Below are 23,046 nucleotides of genomic sequence, written 5' to 3'. Positions count from 1 at the left end.
ACGTGTAAATTCTATTCTGTACGTGTATATTCTATATTTGTATATTCTATTCTATATGTGTATATTCTATATGTGTATATTCTATTCTATACGTGTATGTTCTATTTTACAGCTATATATGTATATTCTATTTTATTCTAGATGTGTATGTTTTATTCTAAACGTGTATATTCTATTCTGAACGTGTATATTCTATATCTGTATATTCTATATGTGTATATTATATTCTATACGTGTATATTCTATTCTATACGTGTATATTCTATTCTATATGTGTATATTCTATTCTATATGTGTATATTATATTCTATACGTGTATATTATATTCTATACGTGTATATTCTATTCTATTCTTCAGGTATATGTGTATGTTCTATTCTGTACGTGTATATTCTATTCTACATGTGTATATTCTATAAGTATATTCTATTCTATATGAATATAGTCTATTCTATGTGTGTATTTTCTATTCTATACATGTATATTCAATTTTATTCTATATGTGTACATTCTATATGTGTACATTCTATTCTATACGTGTATATTCTATTCCATACGTTTATATTCTATTATATATGTTTATATTCTATGGGTATATGTGTATTTTCTATTCTATATGTGTATATTCGAGTCTATACATGTGTATTCTATTCTATTCTACAAGTGTATATTGTATTCTATACATGTATATTCTGTTCTATTTTATAAGTGTTTATTATATTCGATACGTGTATATTATATTCTATGCGTGACTTTTCTATTCTACATGTGTCTATTCTATTGTATATATGTAGGTGATATTCTATTCTAAGGGACTTGCAGGCTCTGGGACCTGCTATTTGATGGATTATGGATGTAGCCTATTGTAGCCTGTATGTTAAAGAATGAATGTGAAGAACAGGGACCAGATGTCCTCTTCTATTTCATGTTCATTTCACACTGTAACTATATTCTTAATGTGTATACACATGGTTAGCCTTACGTGTGAATCCAGATCTAATCACATGACAGTGGAGCATGCCTCTATTATGTAACAATATGTCGGCTATCCACTAGCAGTCATCGTACGATCCAATGCCATGTGACGCCACTTCCCCGGGATAGGAGGCGTTGTCCCACGGTTCTGCTGCTCAGGCGTCACTTCTATGCAGAAACCGGCTATCCTGCAAAGGTACATACACTAGATAAAGCCTATACATAAAATCGAACGGTGCAGGTATATTTGTGTCTTCGTTCGTGCTATTATTAGGGGTTGCTTGTCCAGGATATAGGCTACGTTGAAATATCATATATAATATCATCGTAGTCTTTTCGTGCACAAAATGATCAAGAACGGACATCACCCAATCAACACAACAGGGAAAGATGCAGGGACGAACCTCGGCGCTACAGCTTGCAGTCCGGAGAAGAGAAGACGAACCATCCGGGTGTGGTGTGACGGGTGGTGAGTGATACAGAATAACATTAACGTTACAGTGACAGCTAGATAGAAGGCCTGTGTTGCTACATTGTTGCCCTGAGCATGCATACAATTAAATACATTTTTCTCAGAAACTTGAGGCATGCCCACCTCTATGATACTTACACAAATATAGTATATTACAAAGATTGTATATTTTAATGTGGGGAAAATGTAGCATCATTTCACAATTTATCTGATGTACAGTGAACTGTCCATAGCCAATGCACTTAGAAATACTGCCATAAACAGCAGCGCATGCTTGCTCCATTCCATCGGCATCCCGCCTGTCAAAACAGAAAAGTGTTTCAATAGGCTGCCGCATCACATGCCAGGTATGTTTACCTTCCAGTCTTACTCTCAGTATTGGCAACATGCCACCAGGGTACTCACTTTGCATCTTATTCGAGCGATAGGATAGGCTATGCAGGCGACCGTAGCCTAGGCAAACTGCATTCACGCATAGTGTGCATACAGGTGGAGAAGGGTGCAATTGTGCCCGGCAATTCGGGGTGTTCCTGCATGTGGACATTCCTGCATCTGCAGGAACCCCTCTTTATACTTCTATTGGTATGTCACGGCTGTTCGAAGGAGCTGACCAAGATGCAACGTTTTCGTAGTTCCACATATTTATTAATAGTGAAACTGAATGCAATACACTAATGACTTGAAAATGCAAAACAACAAACCATGACGCAGAGAGGACAACACACTACTCAAAAGATAATAACCCACAAACCACAATGAGAAAAACCCCTACTTAAATATGATCTCTAATCAGAGGCAATGAGGATCAGCTGCCTCCAATTAGAGATCAACCCCAAACAATCCCAACATAGAAATATCAAACTAGAACCTAAACATAGAAATAGAAAACATAGATAAACCAAAAACACCCCCTGTCACGCCCTGCCCTACACTACTATAGAAAATGACATCTTACTAGGGTCAGGACGTGACATGGTAAATGTTTAAGTTAGGGAGAAGCAGGAGGTAGGGGTGCTCCAGTACAGTTGGTGGCGTTAATGCACAGTAACGTTGGATGCCAGCCACGGATAAACACCACAGAAGAAGGGGTGGGGTGACAACGGTAGCTAGTTAGCCGTACACCGGTAGACAGTGTCCTTCACCCCTTGCCTGACAGGCACTGTTTTCCGCAGTTCAGGTAACGACGGCGGGGGCAGGTGTTCAGCAGGTGGGAGAGAAGTACACCGTGTGCTAGCTCAGCCAGCTAGTCCTAAGGAGGACTCCCTTACACAGCAGGAGGACTCCCTTACACAGCAGGAGGACTCTGTTACACAATCAGAATGAGTTTTTCCCCCCAAAAGGGCTTTATTACAGACAGAAATACTCCTCAGTTTCATCAGCTGCCTGGGTGGCTGGTCTCAGATGATTTCTCTGGCAACAACGCTGGTGGACATTCCTGCAGTCACCATGCCAATTGCACGCTCCCTCAAACTTGAGACGTCTGTGGCATTGTGTTGTGTGACAAAGCTGCACATTTTAGAGTGGCCTTTTATTGTCCCCAGCATAAGGCGCACCTGTGTAATGATCATACTGTTTGATAAGCTTCTTGATATGCCACACCTGTCAGGTGGATGGATTATCTTGGTAAAGGAGAAATGTTCACTATCAGGGATGTAAACAGATTTGTGCACAAAATTTGAGAGAAATATGTTTTTTGTGCGTTAGTTATTTAGTTAGTTATTTAACTAGCACACAGTGTTGCCCTAGCCTCCTGGCGTTCATGCAGGAACCAATAGGGTGCTCGAAGGGGGGCGTTCATGCAGGAATGAATGGGATGCTCGATGTGGGGATGTTCATGAAGGAACCAATGGGATGCTTGAGGGGGGCGTTCCTGCCGATGCAGTAATGCCCACATGCAGGAACGCCCCGAATTGCGGGCTGCAGTTGAACACTATTGTATGAGTGTACAACTTGACTCTACTTCTTTTGCTGTGGATTTCGGATATTTGATCTAGAATTACTTGTAGATTCCTGTGCACAGTGCATGGAATACCACCTAAATACCACCAAAAGTCAGGTAATTCAGGACAGGAAGAGGGACCTCTGAGATAATACCCAGTGTCAACAGTCCACATTCCTTCCAACACACTTCAGAGTACAGTGTCAGCACTCTGAAGTCTTCAACATCTGTCCCTCTCTCCAGGAACAAGGGCGTTTGTTGCATGCTATATTTCTTTGCATGTTTGTATTTTGTTGCACGGAATTCATAGTTTTCACAAAATACAGCATGTTACAAACAGCACCCCATAGGCCTGCACTATAACTCGCTCCACCTCCCTGACACCCACTGTGTTGTGCTGTAGGCGTATAGACCACAGCACCCTCTTCCTCTGTGTTGTAACCTGCTTATGAAGCAGCCGAGCGTACGGGCAGTGGAAACACTAACAAGCCTGCCATTGTTCCGTGGTCAGAGTTTGTTTCAAAACGGAGTGGTAGTGTGTGGTAACTAAACACTGACGTTGTCGAGTGTTTCTGCCATGAGAAACACAGTCACACACAGTCTCCCCCTGGGGCAGTCAGAAGCTACAGGACATGTACCTGACCCACGTCAGGAATGTAGGGAAAAAAACACGCTTTCAATTCATGCGTGTGAAGATCAGCATTACAGCGGCTTTCTCTGGGAGAATTCCAGTCGTTTTGGTGCAGCCACCTAGCCGTGGTTAGATGGAATGTTGCAGAATGTTTCGGATGCCAGAATATTAATCGGTGGGGTGAGTTCCCAAAGCGAGCCTGTGTGAACAGAGCTCATTTCACTAACCCTTCTAACCCCTCGGCCCACACCTGCCATGTCCATGAAAGTTCATGCCATGCGGACTCACTCGTCTGTCCTCGCTAAATACAGTACAATGTTTGGCCATACATTGCAGCAGCATCACCATATTCTTGTTGACATCTAGCACCGTCAGCATCTGTAGCAGGCCCTAGGAGCAGCACTGGGCAGATTGACTCAGGAAAGGAAATATATTTGTTGTCTGTCAGTGAGACTTTAGGCTAGATTCTGTCAGATCTGCGCTAGCCAAGACCCGCATGGAGGTTGTTTTGGCAGTGTTGGAAGTGAGAGCTGTCAAATCCACAAGTGGCATTATACCTAAAGCGGACATTGCCATTGGCTGCATGGAGTTGCATTAAGAGAAATCCCAACTTGTTTAGAAGTTTGAGCACTGGAATGTGAGCTGTAATCTGCCCCTCTATTAGGCTGATAGAAATAATCATTTGGTTTTGTGATTTTCAATTTGAGTGTAATTTTTCCGAAATAGCCAACACTTACTCATTCTGAACTTCTAACGCGAGTGGGAGGGGTGTGGCTTTGTGACAATGACCACACGAGCAGACACTCTGGTTTGACGGCTCTAATGCAGTTACACCTCCGACACCGCCAAAACATCAGCTATGCGGTTAACTAGTTAACGCTTGATCTGATTGAATCTAGCCTTAAATCTGCTAAACTATCAATGTTTGGAGTGTCACTTGTCAGTGTCAGGGAGACCTTATCTGTTCGACTATCTATCCGGACTAGCTATTGTAGGGTTACAAAATTCCGTGAACTTTCAATAAATTCTCTGGTTTTCCCGAAATCCCTGTTGGAGGATTCAGGGAATCAGGAGGGAATAAGCAGGAAATCCGGAATTCAAACAGGATTTCTGGAAACCCAGGGAATTTATTTTGCAACCCTAATCTAGACACTGTCCTGCCTTGAGGGTTGAAGGTTGAGACATTCTGTTGTTAATTGGTTTCCAGTGACAGAAGGTAGCCAGGGTCCAAGTCAGCAACATCATCAACTGAGCTCTAAAGTCCACTGACACTCCTCACTCAGGCTTTCACATAGCTGCTGCCAGGCTGTGTTGTGTTCATTAGGCAACAAAAAAAACATACTGAAACAGGAAGGGACTACCTGAATGCTCATTTTCATTTACCGTTGCAAAATGTTTGAAAACGTGTGTGCCCTAATGACGACGACCCAGAACACAGCCTATAAACATGCAGTTTACAATCTCAGTCAGGGGAGGAGTCATTCTGAGGTGATGTCTGTCTGTAAATCCCCAGTAGTAATAATCTCAGTCAGGAGAAGAGTCATTCTGAGGTGATGTCTGTCTGTAAATCCCCAGTAGTAATAATCTCAGTCAGGGGAAGAGTCATTCTGAGGTGATGTCTGTCTGTATATCCCCAGTAGTAATAATCTCAGTCAGGGGAAGAGTCATTCTGAGGTGATGTCTGTCTGTAAATCCCCAGTAGTAATAATCTCAGTCAGGGGAAGAGTCATTCTGAGGTGATGTCTGTCTGTATATCCCCAGTAGTAATAATCTCAGTCAGGTGAAGAGTCATTCTGAGGTGATGTCTGTCTGTAAATCCCCAGTAGTAATAATCTCAGTCAGGGGAAGAGTCATTCTGAGGTGATGTCTGTCTGTAAATCCCCAGTAGTAATAATCTCAGTCAGGAGAAGAGTCATTCTGAGGTGATGTCTGTCTGTATATCACCAGTAGTAATAATCTCAGTCAGGGGAAGTGTCATTCTGAGGTGATGTCTGTCTGTATATCCCCAGTAGTAATAATCTCAGTCAGGGGAAGAGTCATTCTGAGGTGATGTCTGTCTGTAAATCCCCAGTAGTAATAATCTCAGTCAGGGGAAGAGTCATTCTGAGGTGATGTCTGTCTGTAAATCCCCAGTAGTAATAATCTCAGTCAGGAGAAGAGTCATTCTGAGGTGATGTCTGTCTGTAAATCCCCAGTAGTAATAATCTCAGTCAGGGGAAGTGTCATTCTGAGGTGATGTCTGTCTGTAAATCCCCAGTAGTAATAATCTCAGTCAGGGGAAGAGTCATTCTGAGGTGATGTCTGTCTGTAAATCCCCAGTAGTAATAATCTCAGTCAGGAGAAGAGTCATTCTGAGGTGATGTCTGTCTGTAAATCCCCAGTAGTAATAATCTCAGTCAGGGGAAGTGTCATTCTGAGGTGATGTCTGTCTGTAAATCCCCAGTAGTAATAATCTCAGTCAGGGGAAGAGTCATTCTGAGGTGATGTCTGTCTGTATATCCCCAGTAGTAATAATCTCAGTCAGGGGAAGAGTCATTCTGAGGTGATGTCTGTCTGTAAATCCTCAGTAGTAATAATCTCAGTCAGGGGAAGTGTCATTCTGAGGTGATGTCTGTCTGTAAATCCCCAGTAGTAATAATCTCAGTCAGGGAAAGAGTCATTCTGAGGTGATGTCTGTCTGTAAATCCCCAGTAGTAATAATCTCAGTCAGGAGAAGAGTCATTCTGAGGTGATGTCTGTCTGTATATCCCCAGTAGTAATAATCTCAGTCAGGGGAAGTGTCATTCTGAGGTGATGTCTGTCTGTAAATCCCCAGTAGTAATAATCTCAGTCAGGGGAAGAGTCATTCTGAGGTGATGTCTGTCTGTAAATCCCCAGTAGTAATAATCTCAGTCAGGGGAAGAGTCATTCTGAGGTGATGTCTGTCTGTAAATCCCCAGTAGTAATAATCTCAGTCAGGAGAAGAGTCATTCTGAGGTGATGTCTGTCTGTAAATCCCCAGTAGTAATAATCTCAGTCAGGGAAAGAGTCATTCTGAGGTGATGTCTGTCTGTATATCCCCAGTAGTAATAATCTCAGTCAGGGGAAGAGTCATTCTGAGGTGATGTCTGTCTGTAAATCCCCAATAGTAATAATCTCAGTCAGGGGAAGAGTCATTCTGAGGTGATGTCTGTCTGTAAATAACCAGTAGTAATAATCTCAGTCAGGAGAAGAGTCATTCTGAGGTGATGTCTGTCTGTAAATCCCCAGTAGTAATAATCTCAGTCAGGAGAAGAGTCATTCTGAGGTGATGTCTGTTTGTAAATCCCCAGTAGTAATAATCTCAGTCAGGGGAAGAGTCATTCTGAGGTGATGTCTGTCTGTATAAATCAGGAGGACTGGTATCAGCCAGACTCTGAAGTCAGGAGGACTGGTATCAGCCAGACTCTGAAGTCAGGAGGACTGGTATCAGCCAGACTCTGAAGTCAGGAGGACTGGTATCAGCCAGACTCTGAACTCAGGAGGACTGGTATCAGCCAGAATCTGAAGTCAGGAGGACTGGTATCAGCCAGACTCTGAAGTCAGGAGGACTGGTATCAGCCAGACTCTGAAGTCAGGAGGACTGGTATCAGCCAGACTCTGAAGTCAGGAGGACTGGTATCAGCCAGACTCTGAAGTCAGGAGGACTGGTATCAGCCAGACTCTGAACTCAGGAGGACTGGTATCAGCCAGAATATGAAGTCAGGAGGACTGGTATCAGCCAGACTCTGAAGTCAGGAGGACTGGTATCAGCCAGACTCTGAAGTCAGGAGGACTGGTATCAGCCAGACTCTGAACTCAGGAGGACTGGTATCAGCCAGACTCTGAAGTCAGGAGGACTGGTATCAGCCAGACTCTGAACTCAGGAGGACTGGTATCAGCCAGACTCTGAAGTCAGGAGGACTGGTATCAGCCAGACTCTGAAGTCAGGAGGACTGGTATCAGCCAGACTCTGAAGTCAGGAGGACTGGTATCAGCCAGACTAGGGGTCTCAGCCAGTAATGGAAATTAGATGGTCTTGGGACTTCTTTTTTGGGGCTTGTGCTCTTCTGTTGTCTGTCTACTTCCTCTGATAGTGCTCTCTGTCACAAAACAGTTAAAGGATCCCCTTAACGACATGATTGCTCCAAAATGGAGTACATGATTGATTTTAGACATTGATGCTGTGACGTTGTGCACTCCTTGCTGTGCTATCTCAATACCACTATACCATTCTCTACTAGGACCTAGCTGGTGTTATTGTACCACTATACCATTCTCTACTAGGACCTAGTTGGTGTTATTGTACCACTATACCATTCTCTACTAGGACCTAGCTGGTGTTATTGTACCACTATACCATTCTCTACTAGGACCTAGTTGGTGTTATTGTACCATTATACCATTCTCTACTAGGACCTAGCTGGTGTTATTGTACCACTATACCATTCTCTACTAGGACCTAGCTGGTGTTATTGTACCACTATACCATTCTCTACTAGGACCTAGCTGGTGTTATTGTACCACTATACCATTCTCTACTAGGACCTAGCTGGTGTTATTGTACCACTATACCATTCTCTACTAGGACCTAGCTGGTGTTATTGTACCATTATACCATTCTCTACTAGGACCTAGCTGGTGTTATTGTACCACTATACCATTCTCTACTAGGACCTAGCTGGTGTTATTGTACCATTATACCATTCTCTACTAGGACCTAGCTGGTGTTATTGTACCATTATACCATTCTCTACTAGGACCTAGCTGGTGTTATTGTACCATTATACCATTCTCTACTAGGACCTAGCTGGTGTTATTGTACCACTATACCATTCTCTACTAGGACCTAGCTGGTGTTATTGTACCATTATACCATTCTCTACTAGGACCTAGCTGGTGTTATTGTACCACTATACCATTCTCTACTAGGACCTAGCTGGTGTTATTGTACCACTATACCATTCTCTACTAGGACCTAGCTGGTGTTATTGTACCACTATACCATTCTCTACTAGGACCTAGCTGGTGTTATTGTACCACTATACCATTCTCTACTAGGACCTAGCTGGTGTTATTGTACCACTATACCATTCTCTACTAGGACCTAGTTGGTGTTATTGTACCACTATACCATTCTCTACTAGGACCTAGCTGGTGTTATTGTACCATTATACCATTCTCTACTAGGACCTAGCTGGTGTTATTGTACCACTATACCATTCTCTACTAGGACCTAGCTGGTGTTATTGTACCACTATACCATTCTCTACTAGGACCTAGCTGGTGTTATTGTACCATTATACCATTCTCTACTAGGACCTAGCTGGTGTTATTGTACCACTATACCATTCTCTACTAGGACCTAGCTGGTGTTATTGTACCACTATACCATTCTCTACTAGGACCTAGCTGGTGTTATTGTACCATTATACCATTCTCTACTAGGACCTAGCTGGTGTTATTGTACCATTATACCATTCTCTACTAGGACCTAGCTGGTGTTTTTGTACCACTATACCATTCTCTACTAGGACCTAGCTGGTGTTATTGTACCATTATACCATTCTCTACTAGGACCTAGCTGGTGTTATTGTACCATTATACCATTCTCTACTAGGACCTAGCTGGTGTTATTGTACCATTATACCATTCTCTACTAGGACCTAGCTGGTGTTATTGTACCATTATACCATTCTCTACTAGGACCTAGCTGGTGTTATTGTACCATTATACCATTCTCTACTAGGACCTAGTTGGTGTTATTGTACCACTATACCATTCTCTACTAGGACCTAGCTGGTGTTATTGTACCACTATACCATTCTCTACTAGGACCTAGCTGGTGTTATTGTACCATTATACCATTCTCTACTAGGACCTAGCTGGTGTTATTGTACCACTATACCATTCTCTACTAGGACCTAGCTGGTGTTATTGTACCATTATACCATTCTCTACTAGGACCTAGCTGGTGTTTTTGTACCACTATACCATTCTCTACTAGGACCTAGCTGGTGTTATTGTACCACTATACCATTCTCTACTAGGACCTAGCTGGTGTTATTGTACCATTATACCATTCTCTACTAGGACCTAGTTGGTGTTATTGTACCACTATACCATTCTCTACTAGGACCTAGCTGGTGTTATTGTACCATTATACCATTCTCTACTAGGACCTAGCTGGTGTTTTTGTACCACTATACCATTCTCTACTAGGACCTAGCTGGTGTTATTGTACCACTATACCATTCTCTACTAGGACCTAGCTGGTGTTATTGTACCATTATACCATTCTCTACTAGGACCTAGCTGGTGTTATTGTACCATTATACCATTCTCTACTAGGACCTAGCTGGTGTTATTGTACCATTATACCATTCTCTACTAGGACCTAGCTGGTGTTTTTGTACCACTATACCATTCTCTACTAGGACCTAGCTGGTGTTATTGTACCACTATACCATTCTCTACTAGGACCTAGCTGGTGTTATTGTACCACTATACCATTCTCTACTAGGACCTAGTTGGTGTTATTGTACCACTATACCATTCTCTACTAGGACCTAGTTGGTGTTATTGTACCATTATACCATTCTCTACTAGGACCTAGCTGGTGTTATTGTACCATTATACCATTCTCTACTAGGACCTAGCTGGTGTTATTGTCAAACAGCTCTGGTGCTATTTGGGTGTCTGTCTGCTAGCTGACCTTGCCACACTACTTAATATTTCATCACGGCCTGTGATCCTCTGGTGATTCCTACCCTGCTAAAAAAACAACAGGAACAGCATCGGCCCAGGCCAGGCCACCTTTCAAGCCACCTAGCGTTCCTGGGTTACACTGTCCAAGGGCAGACAAACAGACAGATAGGCAGGCAGGCAGGAAGGCAGAGAGACATGGACACCAAGCCTAGGACTGCAGGGCCTCTCTCACAAGCATAGTCTCTTATGTAACCCTTAGTCCTTTGTCTCAGTCTCCTTACACACACACACACACACACACACACACACACACACACACGCACACGCACACGCACACGCACACACACACACTTCACTTCTGGCCTGACCAGCCACACTCAGTAGTCACATTAAGCCCCCTATTTAGAATAAACATGTGGATTCCATTCCACAGCTCTAACAGACAGTGTGAACAAAACGTCTGAAACGGTCAGGGACTGCTTATGCTGTTCAGTCATCACACAAAACAATGTCCTTTTGGTCGCGCCATACAGCGTGTTCATTTAACATTCAGTACCGTTGATAACTGACTTGCCTAGTTGAATAAAGGTTAAATAAATATACAATAAAAAATGCTTTTAAGAACAGCCACGTGGGAAAGAAAGCTGATAAAAAAGTGATAACATTAAGTGGTCCATCTTGAAAGTTCACTTAAGGGCAGTAGGAAGTAGGAACAAGAGCAGTCTGCAGTGTATAGTGACACGACCACATCACACCATGGTTCAGGGGTTCACTGTGTCATCACTGCCCCTTAGACAGGCAGGCTACTTAGCAACATCAGATTCTCTTACTGCTCTGGGCTGGACATCTCTAAAGCGTGACATCTCTAATTTGATGACATTTTATAGCAGCAAAAGCAAGCAGGTCATGTACAGTAGTTGTAAATGGTTCATGACTGATTTTATCCACTTTTATGATCCGTCAAATTACTACAGTTGATGTGTACCGTTAACAGACATTTTATTGGCGATAAGAATTCTCCAGGTTTCAACTTTCTCTCTAATACTTTACTGTAGGCAATGTGCCTTTATGTCAAGTGCCTCTATAACACAGGCTACATGACTACAAATGTGCTATTCCAGTTCCACTATAACATGCTACTCAGGAGACTATGATGTCATTTGCCACATAATGGAAGTTATAGCCCTCAAATTCAACTCAGTTCCACTGCTTTTTTCCATTTCCCCCCTCTAACCAGGGACTGATTTAGACCTGGGACACCAGGTGGGTGAAATAATGATCAGGTAGAACAGAACCAAGAGGCTCTGGACCTCGTAGGGTAAGATTTGAATACCACTGGCGGGCCTAGGGAATGGAATGGGGAAAGTGATAAATCCAAAAGAGGTCACAGGACTAGAGGTCGACCGATTAGTCGGCATGTGCGATTAAGTAGGGCCGATTTCAGGTTTTCATAACAATCGGTAATCAGACTTTTTGGATGCCAATTATGGCCGATTACCTTGCAATCCACGAGGAAACGGCTTGGCAGGCTGACCACCTATTACGCGAATGCAGCGTCAAAAGGACCTTGTGGCTGCAAGGAACCAAGGTAAGTTGCTAGCTAGCATTTAACTTATCTTATAAAAAACAATCAATCTTCACATAATCACTAGTTAACTACACATGGTTGATGATATTACTAGGTTAACTAGCTTGTCCTGCGTTGCATATAATCAATGCGGTGCCTGTAAATTTATCATCGAATCACAGCCTACTTCAACTTCGCCAAACGGGTGATGATTTAACAAAAGAGAATTGCCGAAAAAAGCAATGTCGTTGCACAAATGTACCTAACCATAAACCTCAATGCCTTTCTTAAAATCAATACACAGAAGTTTATTTTTTTAAACCTGCATATTTAGTTAAAATAAATGCATGTTAGCAGGCAATATTAATTAGGGAAATTGTATCACTTATCTTGTGTTCAGTGCAAGCAGAGTCAGGGTATATGCAACAGTTTGGGCCGGCTGGCTCGTTGCGAACTATGAACTAATTTGCCAGAATTGTACATAATTATGACATAATATTGAAGGTTGTGCAATGTAACAGCAATATTTAGTCTTAGGGTTGCCACCCGTTTGATAAAATACGGAACGGTTCCGTATTTCACTGAAAGAATAAACGTTTTGTTTTCGAAATGTTTTGTTTCCAGATTTGACCTTATTAATGACCAAAGGCTCATATTTCTGTGTTTATTATATTATAATTAAGTCTATGATTTGATATTTGATAGAGCAGTCTGACTGAGCGGTGGTAGGCAGCAGCAGGCTCGTAAGCATTCATTCAAACAGCACTTTACTGCCTTTGCCAACAGCTCTTAGCAATGAAGCACAGCGCTGTTTATGACTTCAAGCCTATCAACTCCCGAGATTAGGCTGGCAATACTAAAGTGCCTATAAGAACATCCAATAGTCAAATGTATATGAAATACAAATGGTATAGAGAGAAATAGTCAACGCGTCATAATAACTACAACCTAAAACTTCTTAACTGGGAATATTGAACCACCAGCTTTCATATGTTCTCATTTTCTGAGCAAGGAACTTAAACATTAGCTTTTTTGCATGGCACATATTTCACTTTTACTTTCTTCTCCAACACTGTTTGCATTATTTAAAACAAATTGAACATGTCATTATTTATTTCAGACTAAATAGATTTTATTTATGTATTATATTAAGTTAAAATAAAAGTGTTCATTGTTCATTCAGTATTGTTGTAATTGTCATTATTACAAATATATATATAAAACGTTTAAAAATCGTCCGATTAATCGGTATCGACTTTTCTTGGTCCTCCAATAATCGGTATTGATGTTGAAAAATCATAATTGGTCAACCTCTACAAAGGACAACAACATCCTGTTATCTATAGTACCCATTCTGACAAGCTTCATTGTATCTAATACCATGGTTCATAATGTTTATGACTGACTATGACAGATGGTATAATGTCTTATGTAGCTGTTATAAAAGCTTTATGAATCCATACATCAGGGGCCTACAGTATAGCATTTCCACTTGCTGTGCTAATTCTCACTGTACCTGTACCTCAACCACCACTGAGTGAGGAGCCGGAACAGACACCAAACCACTGCAGGGCCTGTCATGTCAGCAGTTTGAGTGATAGCAGGCTAATGCTAATGTCCACCTGTTAGTCATCACCGTGCTAGGTTACTTTGTACCAACCTGTGTCCCAATCTGGGCTATAATCTAATCAGCTACAGATGGAGTGCTCAGTGCTGGTCTCCATGGCTACTATAGATATAGTGACTCTGTTTCTCTGACTGTTAGTTTGGTGGTACTAGATGTACATTATGGACAGGTTTCCCGGAACCAGATTAAGCCTACTCCTATATTACAAAACATTCTCAGTCCAGGAATAGGCTTAATCTACATCTTGGAAACTGACCCTATGAATGCTCCCTAGTATTAACTGTGGCTTTGTTATCCTTCCTCTAGCTATGACATGGTCCATTATGGTCACTCCAACCAGCTGCGGCAGGCCAAGGCCATGGGAGATTACCTCATCGTTGGAGTACACACAGACGGTAAGAGCTTCAGGGTTGGGGTTCCAGTCCCAGCATGCAACAAGGCAGCCTCCATCACACCAGGGCTGGGGTTCAAGTCCCAGCATGCAAAAAGGGAGCCTCCATCACACCAGGGCTGGGGTTCAAGTCCCAGCATGCAACAAGGGAGCCTCCATCACACCAGGGCTGGGGTTCAAGTCCCAGCATGCAACAGGGGATCCTCCATCACACCAGGGCTGTGGTTCAAGTCCCAGCATGCAACAGGAGAGCCTCCATCACACCAGGGTTGGGGTTCTAGTCCCAGCATGCAACAGGAGAGCTTCCATCACACCAGGGTTGGGGTTCTAGTCCCAGCATGCAACAGGAGAGCCTCCATCACACCAAGGTTGGGGTTCCAGTCCCAGCATGCAACAGGAGAGCCTCCATCATACCAGGGTTGGGGTTCCAGTCCCAGCATACAACAGGAGAGCCTCCATCACACCAGGGTTGGGTTCCAGTCCCAGCATGCAACAGGAGAGTCTCCATCATACCAGGGGTCGTATTCATTAAGCACTGAACGTAAGAAAATGGATGGAAACAGGGAGGAGTTACCTGGACCAATACCAGGAGGTACCTCGTTCAATAAGAATTCTTAATTTCCATTGTGGGCCCTAATGAATGTGACCCTGACCTCCATGGAATAACCACCACCTCCCAATCCCCTCAGACACCCAGACCTAGCATAGTGACCTCATCCTTTCAGCCCTCAACTGCCACTACCAGTCCCCCATTACATCTCCTACCCCAACCAAGACCCCAACCAGACCTGAACTGCATCACCTCAACACAGAGCCAACACCCTCCAAAGACACACATCAAAGCATCTCCCACCAGACCCTATCCCTCTCCTCCTTCTCTCCCAAACCCTTCAGCCTGCCATGGGGAGGTGTTGGGCGGCCAGCCTCCCACTGCTTTAATAACTCATCACCATCAGACACCAGGGTTGTGTTCATTAGGCACCAAATTAAATTTAAACAGACTGAAACAAGGATGAACTACCTGGATGGACTACCTGTTTTTCATTGCGTTTCCTAATGAACACGAGCCACTTGTGAGATCTTGCAACTGTTGTGACAGTAGTAACACAGGGGCCCAAACAGTGGCTGGGTCACAACAACACATCACAGCCTCCCATGGCACACTAGGGCACTCTGACACTGGGCCCGACAGACACACTGTGCGACGGGCGCCATGTCAGTGTTTACCATAACCCAGAACTACATGGCTTAACTCAAACAATAGAGCCTCACACACTGTGGTCTGTCAGGGACAAAGGAGCACATAGATAGTAGGCTATAACCTCTCTATCACAGAGAGGGAGAGAGGCGAGAGGCGTGATAATGGATTATCTCTGCTACAGTGTGGATAATGTACTGTACAGTCAGTGTGAAACTATTATACAGCTGGTCATGTATTTCTCTCCATCCCCCTATATCCCCCCCCCCCCCCTTAGGTTTATAACAGACAAGGTCAATGTCACATCCAGTTTTGATGACTTTGCAAAAAGATATACACAGACTGTAAAGACCTTGTCATACATAAATATTAAGTAGTACCTTGTCATTGATCATTTATAGCCTGGACCAAAATATGTTTGTGCTGTCTTGCCAGCTTCTATGGTAAGGCATGCCATTGAGCATAGGGATTAATTTGGCAGACAATCCAAACAGTTCTGGGACCAGGCTGGATTATATCACTTTATTAAAACAAGTTCACAGTCAACCAAGTGTTGGCGGTCATACAGTATATCCCTATTTTGTACACACTTTGTTACTGTTTGAGTCCATCACACTATTTACTGTAGCAGCCTGCTGGTCCAGTCTTTTGATGCTCTAGCCTACTATTTTCTTTCTTCGTTGTCATGCCAATGGTTGACAACAACATGACAGGTGGCTACAGCGCATGCAGTATAGCAGGGTTTCCCAAACTCGGTCCTGGGTCCCCCCTGGGTGCACGTTTTTGCCCTAGCACTACACAGCTGATTCAGATAATCAACTCATCATCAAGCTTTGTTTATTTGAATCAGCTGTGTGTGAGGGGGGGTGGGACCATGCGCTTGTGAAGCACACAGAGACTGTGTGAGAGCAAAGTCTTACGTTGCGTTTCTCTCAATATCCGTGGTGCTGTTCGTTGCAACGTCTTGCTAGAGTATACCTTATCCGATCAAGATGTTCAGAACACTATCTGTTCATGACTCGTTTATAGTCAACATGGTCATCATGACTCCTCTATAGTAAACATGGTCATCATGACTCCTCTATAGTAAACATGGTCATCATGACTCGTCTATAGTCAACATGGTCATCATGACTCGTCTATAGTAAACATGGTCATCATGACTCCTCTATAGTAAACATGGTCATCATGACTCGTCTATAGTCAACATGGTCATCATGACTCGTCTATAGTCAACATGGTCATCATGACTCGTCTATAGTAAACATGGTCATCATGACTCGTCTATAGTAAACATGGTCATCATGACTCGTCTATAGTAAACATGGTCATCATGACTCGTCTATAGTAAACATGGTCATCATGACTCGTCTATAGTAAACATGGTCATCATGACTCGTCTATAGTAAACATGGTCATCATGACTCGTCTATAGTAAACATGGTCATCATGACTCGTCTATAGTAAACATGGTCATCATGACTCGTCTATAGTCAACATGGTCATCATGACTCGTCTATAGTAAACATGGTCATCATGACTCGTCTATAGTAAACATGGTCATCATGACTCGTCTATAGTAAACATGGTCATCATGACTCGTCTATAGTAAACATGGTCATCATGACTCGTCTATAGTAAACATAGTCATCATGACTCGTCTATAGTCAACATGGTCATCATGACTCATCTATAGTAAACATGGTCATCATGACTCGTCTATAGTCAACATGGTCATCATGACTCGTCTATAGTAAACATGGTCATCATGACTCGTCTATAGTAAACATGGTCATCATGACTCGTCTATAGTAAACATGGTCATCATGACTCGTCTATAGTCAACATGGTCATCATGACTCATCTATAGTAAACATGGTCATCATGACTCGTCTATAGTAAACATGGTCATCCTGACTCGTCTATAGTAAACATGGTCATAAAATGTGTCTCTTACCGTCAGCTGTTAATGTGCAGACATGGATCTAAATGTGGACCGGAACTGATCACCGGACACTTGTTAAAGGGATAGTTCACTCAACTCATTTCATCATCATCACAGCTTTTTCTCTGTACTGAAAGTGCTCTATCTTGAAAACTTAACTGCTGATATGGACACTTTTTGGGGGATCATGTTAACAGTGTTCTAATGAACAAAATACTAAAAGATGAACTGTCCCTGTAATGCCAGGTGAAAACACTCTCTACAGCTATTAGCTTCTGGTGGTCGGTGTGTTTTGATGAATATCAGTGACCATTAGTAATAATACCTCGTCACCCTGTAGGTGAGATCTCACAGCACAAGGGTCCCCCGGTCTTCACCCAGGATGAACGATACAAGATGGTGAGAGCCATCAAGTGGGTGGATGAGATAGTGGAGGGAGCGCCCTACGTCACCACACTGGAGACCCTGGACAAGTACACCAGTGACTTCTGTGTGCACGGAGGTGAGTTTGATGAGATACTTGAATGGGTGGGCCGGTTCTGAATATTCAGTTCATCTTTATTTAACCAGGATAGTCCACTGAGCAACTGTTTGTAGAGAGAAAGCGAGAGAGAGAGGAACATCCCCCCATGTCTTTGATAGGTTTGCTGAAGCTCTGAAACAGAACATTTTAATTGACTGTAACACCACGTAGTGTAGAGTAGACTCAGAAATAGTAGAGTAGAACTTCACTTATTTTCATTGTATTGTTTTAATGTGAAGTGTAACATAGTAACACAGTTACACAGTAACACAAGTAACACAGTAATAGTAGTAACATTTACATTTTAGTCATTTAGCAGACGTTCTTATCCAGAGCAACTTACAGTAGTGAACGCATACATTTCATACATGTTTTTTTCTTTCCGTACTGGTCCCCCGTGGGAAACGAACCCACAACCCTGGCGTTGCAAACACCATGCTCTACCAACTGAGCCACCCGGGTAACATAGTAACTTATTAACACAGTAACATAGTAGCAAAGTAACATAGTAACACAGTAACATAGTAGCGCAGTAACACAGTAGAAAAGTAACACAGTGATATAGTAATAACATAGTAACACAGTAACATAGTAACTTATTAACACAGTAACATAGTAACACAGTAACATAGTAACACAGTAACATAGTAGCACAGTAACATAGTAACATAGTAACACAGTAACATAGTAACGTATTAACACAGTAACATAGTAACACAATAACATAGTAACACAGTAACATAGTAACACAGTAACATAGTAACATAGTAACACAGTAACAGTAGTAACACAGTAACTTATTAACACAGTAGCATAGTAACAGTAAAATAGTAACACAGTAACAGTAGTAACACAGTAACAGTAGTAACACAGTAACATAGTAACAAAGTAACATAGTAACACAGTAACATAGTAACATAGTAACACAGTAACATAGTAACGTATTAACACAGTAACATAGTAACACAATAACATAGTAACACAGTAACATAGTAACACAGTAACATAGTAACACAGTAACTTATTAACACAGTAGCATAGTAACAGTAACATAGTAACACAGTAACATAGTAACACAGTAACATAGTAACAGTAACATAGTAACACAGTAACATAGTAACACAGTAACAGTAGTAACACAGTAACAGTAGTAACACAGTAACATAGTAACACAGTAACATAGTAACACAGTAACATAGTAACATAGTAACACAGTAACAGTAGTAACACAGTAACAGTAACATAGTAACAAAGTAACTTATTAAACAGTAACAGTAGTAACACAGTCACTTATTAACACAGTAACATAGTAGCACAGTAACAGTAGTAACACAGTCACTTATTAACACAGTAACAGTAGTAACATACTAACACAGTAACATATTAGCGCAGTGACATAGTAACTTATTAACACAAGCATTTCGCTGCATCCGCTATAACGTCTGCTAAACTGTGTACGCGACCAATACACTTTTATTTTATTTCGTTTTCATATTTTTGGGGGTAATATCCTGTTTCGTGTTTTCCCAGTATCTAATGGTTCGATCTTGCCCCTTGACCTCCTGTAAAGTATCTCATGTCTGTCACCTTGATCAGAATATAGCAGACATGTTGAATGTGTCATTTCAGATGACATCACACTAACAGTGGATGGGAAGGACACATACGAAGAGGTGAAGAGGTCAGGGAGGTACAGGTGAGAGTTACTCAAGCTGGAATGAACCTTGAACTAAAGCTGTTGTTAATAATATACACTGAACAAAAATATAAACACAACATGTAAAGGTTGGTACCATGTTTCATGAGCTTAAATAAAAGATCCCAGAAATGTTCCATGTGCACAAAAAGCTTATTTCTCTCAAATGTTGTACACACATTTTTTTACATCCTGTTAGTGAGCATTTCTCCTTTGCCAAGATAATCCATCCACCTGACAGGTATGGCATATGAAGAAGCTGATTACACAGCATGATCATTACACAGGTGCACCTTGTGCTAGGGACAATAAAAGGCCACTCTAAAATGTGCAGTTTTGTCACACAACACAATGCCACAGATGCCTCAAGTTTTGAGGGAGCGTGCAATTGGCATGGTGACTGCAGGAATGTCCACTAGAGCTGTTGCCAGAGAATTGAATGTTCATTTCTATATCATAAGCCTCCTCCAACGTCGTTTTAGAGAATTTGGCAGTGCGTCTGTGCCCCATGGTGGGGTTATGGTATGGGCAGGCATAAGCTGCAGACAATGAACACAATTGCATTTTATCGATGGCAATTTGAATGAACAGAGATACCGTGACGAGATCCTGAGGCCCATTGTTGTGCCATTCATCCGACGCCATCACCTCGTGTCAGCATGATAATGCACAGCGCCATGTTGCAAGGATCGGTTACACAATTCCTGGAAGCTGAAAATGTCCCATTTCTTCCATGGCCTGCATACTCACCAGACAGGTCACCCATTGAGCATGTTTGGGATGCTCTGGATCAACGTATACGACATGTTCTAGTTCCCGACAATATCCAGCAACTTCACACAGCCATTGAAGAGGAGTGGGACAACATTCCACGGGCCACAATCAACAGCCTGATCAACTCTATATGAAGGAGATGTGTCGTGCTGCATGAGGCAAATGGTGCTCACACCAGATACTGACTGGTTTTCTGATTCACAACCCTACTGTGACCAACAGATGCATATCTGTATTCCCAGCCATGTCATATGCATAGATTAGGGCCTAATGAATGTATTTCAATTGACTGATTTCCTTATATGAACTGTAACTGCAAAATCTTAGAAATTGTTGCATTTTGCGTTTATATTTTGTTTAGTATATTATATATTATTTAATATATTACCATATTATTATTGCTGTTGTTATGCTCTGTCTGCAATTGTACAATTTTGTCTCATGGCCTGGTGTTGTTCCAGGGAGTGCAAGCGAACCCAGGGAGTTTCTACCACAGACCTGGTCGGTCGCATGCTACTGATGACCAAAGCCCACCACAGCAACATAGTGAGTATAGAAACCCCTCATAGGTTACCATGGTGAGTATAGAAACCCCTCATAGTGAGTATAGCAACCCCTCATAGGTTACCATGGTGAGTATAGAAACCCCTCATAGTGAGTATAGCAACCCCTCATAGGTTACCATGGTGAGTATAGAAACCCCTCATTGGTTACCATGATGAGTATAGAAACCCCTCATAGGTTACCATAGTGAGTATAGAAACCCCTCATAGGTTACCATGGTGAGTATAGAAACCCCTCATAGTGAGTATAGCAACCCCTCAGGTTACCATGGTGAGTATAGAAACCCCTCATAGGTTACCATGGTGAGTATTAAAACCCCTCATAGGTCACCATAGTGAGTATAGAAACCCCTCATAGGTCACCATGGTGAGTATAGAAACCCCTCATAGGTTACCATGGTGAGTATAGAAACCCCTCATAGTGAGTATAGCAACCCCTCATAGGTCACCATAGTGAGTATAGAAACCCCTCATAGGTTACCATAGTGAGTATAGAAACCCCTCATAGGTTACCATAGTGAGTATAGAAACCCCTCATAGGTTACCATAGTGAGTATAGAAACCCCTCATAGGTTACCATAGTGAGTATAGAAACCCCTCATAGGTCACCATAGTGAGTATAGAAACCCCTCATAGGTTACCATAGTGAGTATAGAAACCCCTCATAGGTCACCATAGTGAGTATAGAAACCCCTCATAGGTTACCATGGTGAGTATAGAAACCCCTCATAGGTTACCATAGTGAGTATAGAAACCCCTCATAGGTTACCATGGTGAGTATAGAAACCCCTCATAGGTTACCATGGTGAGTATAGAAACCCCTCATAGGTCACCATAGTGAGTATAGAAACCCCTCATAGGTTACCATAGTGAGTATAGAAACCCCTCATAGGTTACCATGGTGAGTATAGAAACCCCTCATAGGTCACCATAGTGAGTATAGAAACCCCTCATAGGTTACCATGGTGAGTATAGAAACCCCTCATAGGTTACCATAGTGAGTATAGAAACCCCTCATAGGTTACCATGGTGAGTATAGAAACCCCTCATAGGTTACCATAGTGAGTATAGAAACCCCTCATAGGTTACCATAGTGAGTATAGAAACCCCTCATAGGTTACCATAGTGAGTATAGAAACCCCTCATAGGTCACCATAGTGAGTATAGAAACCCCTCATAGGTTACCATAGTGAGTATAGAAACCCCTCATAGGTCACCATAGTGAGTATAGAAACCCCTCATAGGTTACCATGGTGAGTATAGAAACCCCTTATAGGTTACCATAGTGAGTAAAGAAACCCCTCATAGGTTACCATAGTGAGTATAGAAACCCCTCATAGGTTACCATGGTGAGTATAGAAACCCCTCATAGGTTACCATAGTGAGTATAGAAACCCCTCATAGGTTACCATAGTGAGTATAGAAACCCCTCATAGGTTACCATGGTGAGTATAGAAACCCCTCATAGGTTACCATAGTGAGTATAGAAACCCCTCATAGTGAGTATAGCAACCCCTCATAGGTTACCATGATGAGTATAGAAACCCCTCATAGGTCACCATAGTGAGTATAGAAACCCCTCATAGGTTACCATAGTGAGTATAGAAACCACTTATAGGTCACCATAGTGAGTATAGAAACCCCTCATAGGTCACCATAGTGAGTATAGAAACCCCTCATAGGTTACCATAGTGAGTATAGCAACCCCTCATAGGTCACCATAGTGAGTATAGAAACCCCTCATAGGTTACCATAGTGAGTATAGAAACCCCTCATAGGTTACCATAGTGAGTATAGAAACCCCTCATAGTGAGTATAGCAACCCCTCATAGGTTACCATGATGAGTATAGAAACCCCTCATAGGTCACCATAGTGAGTATAGAAACCCCTCATAGGTTACCATAGTGAGTATAGAAACCCCTCATAGGTTACCATAGTGAGTATAGAAACCCCTCATAGGTTACCATAGTGAGTATAGAAACCCCTCATAGGTTACCATGATGAGTATAGAAACCCCTCATAGGTCACCATAGTGAGTA

The 23,046-nt window shown here is 42.2% G+C and overlaps 1 protein-coding gene across 2 annotated transcripts in view; it reads left to right on the top strand.

Annotated features, from left to right (window-relative positions):
- The first annotated feature begins 1,097 nt into the window (after positions 1 to 1,097).
- LOC115171807 (ethanolamine-phosphate cytidylyltransferase) overlaps positions 1,098 to 23,046 on the top strand; it is a 39,133-nt gene continuing 17,184 nt past the window's right edge. For both annotated transcript variants that reach the window (XM_029728957.1, XM_029728956.1), the window contains exons 1-5: positions 1,098 to 1,444; positions 14,223 to 14,311; positions 17,791 to 17,952; positions 19,603 to 19,669; positions 20,905 to 20,989. In XM_029728957.1, coding sequence (XP_029584817.1) covers positions 1,323 to 1,444; positions 14,223 to 14,311; positions 17,791 to 17,952; positions 19,603 to 19,669; positions 20,905 to 20,989 — 525 coding nt within the window. In that variant the 5' untranslated portion in view covers positions 1,098 to 1,322. The remainder of the gene's footprint in view (positions 1,445 to 14,222; positions 14,312 to 17,790; positions 17,953 to 19,602; positions 19,670 to 20,904; positions 20,990 to 23,046) is intronic.

This window comes from Salmo trutta, chromosome 32 (genome assembly GCF_901001165.1).
Source record: "Salmo trutta chromosome 32, fSalTru1.1, whole genome shotgun sequence".
Classification (NCBI taxonomy): domain Eukaryota; kingdom Metazoa; phylum Chordata; class Actinopteri; order Salmoniformes; family Salmonidae; genus Salmo; species Salmo trutta.
The sequence above is the reverse complement of the archived record's forward strand: the minus strand, read 5'-3'. Positions and strand labels throughout refer to the sequence as shown.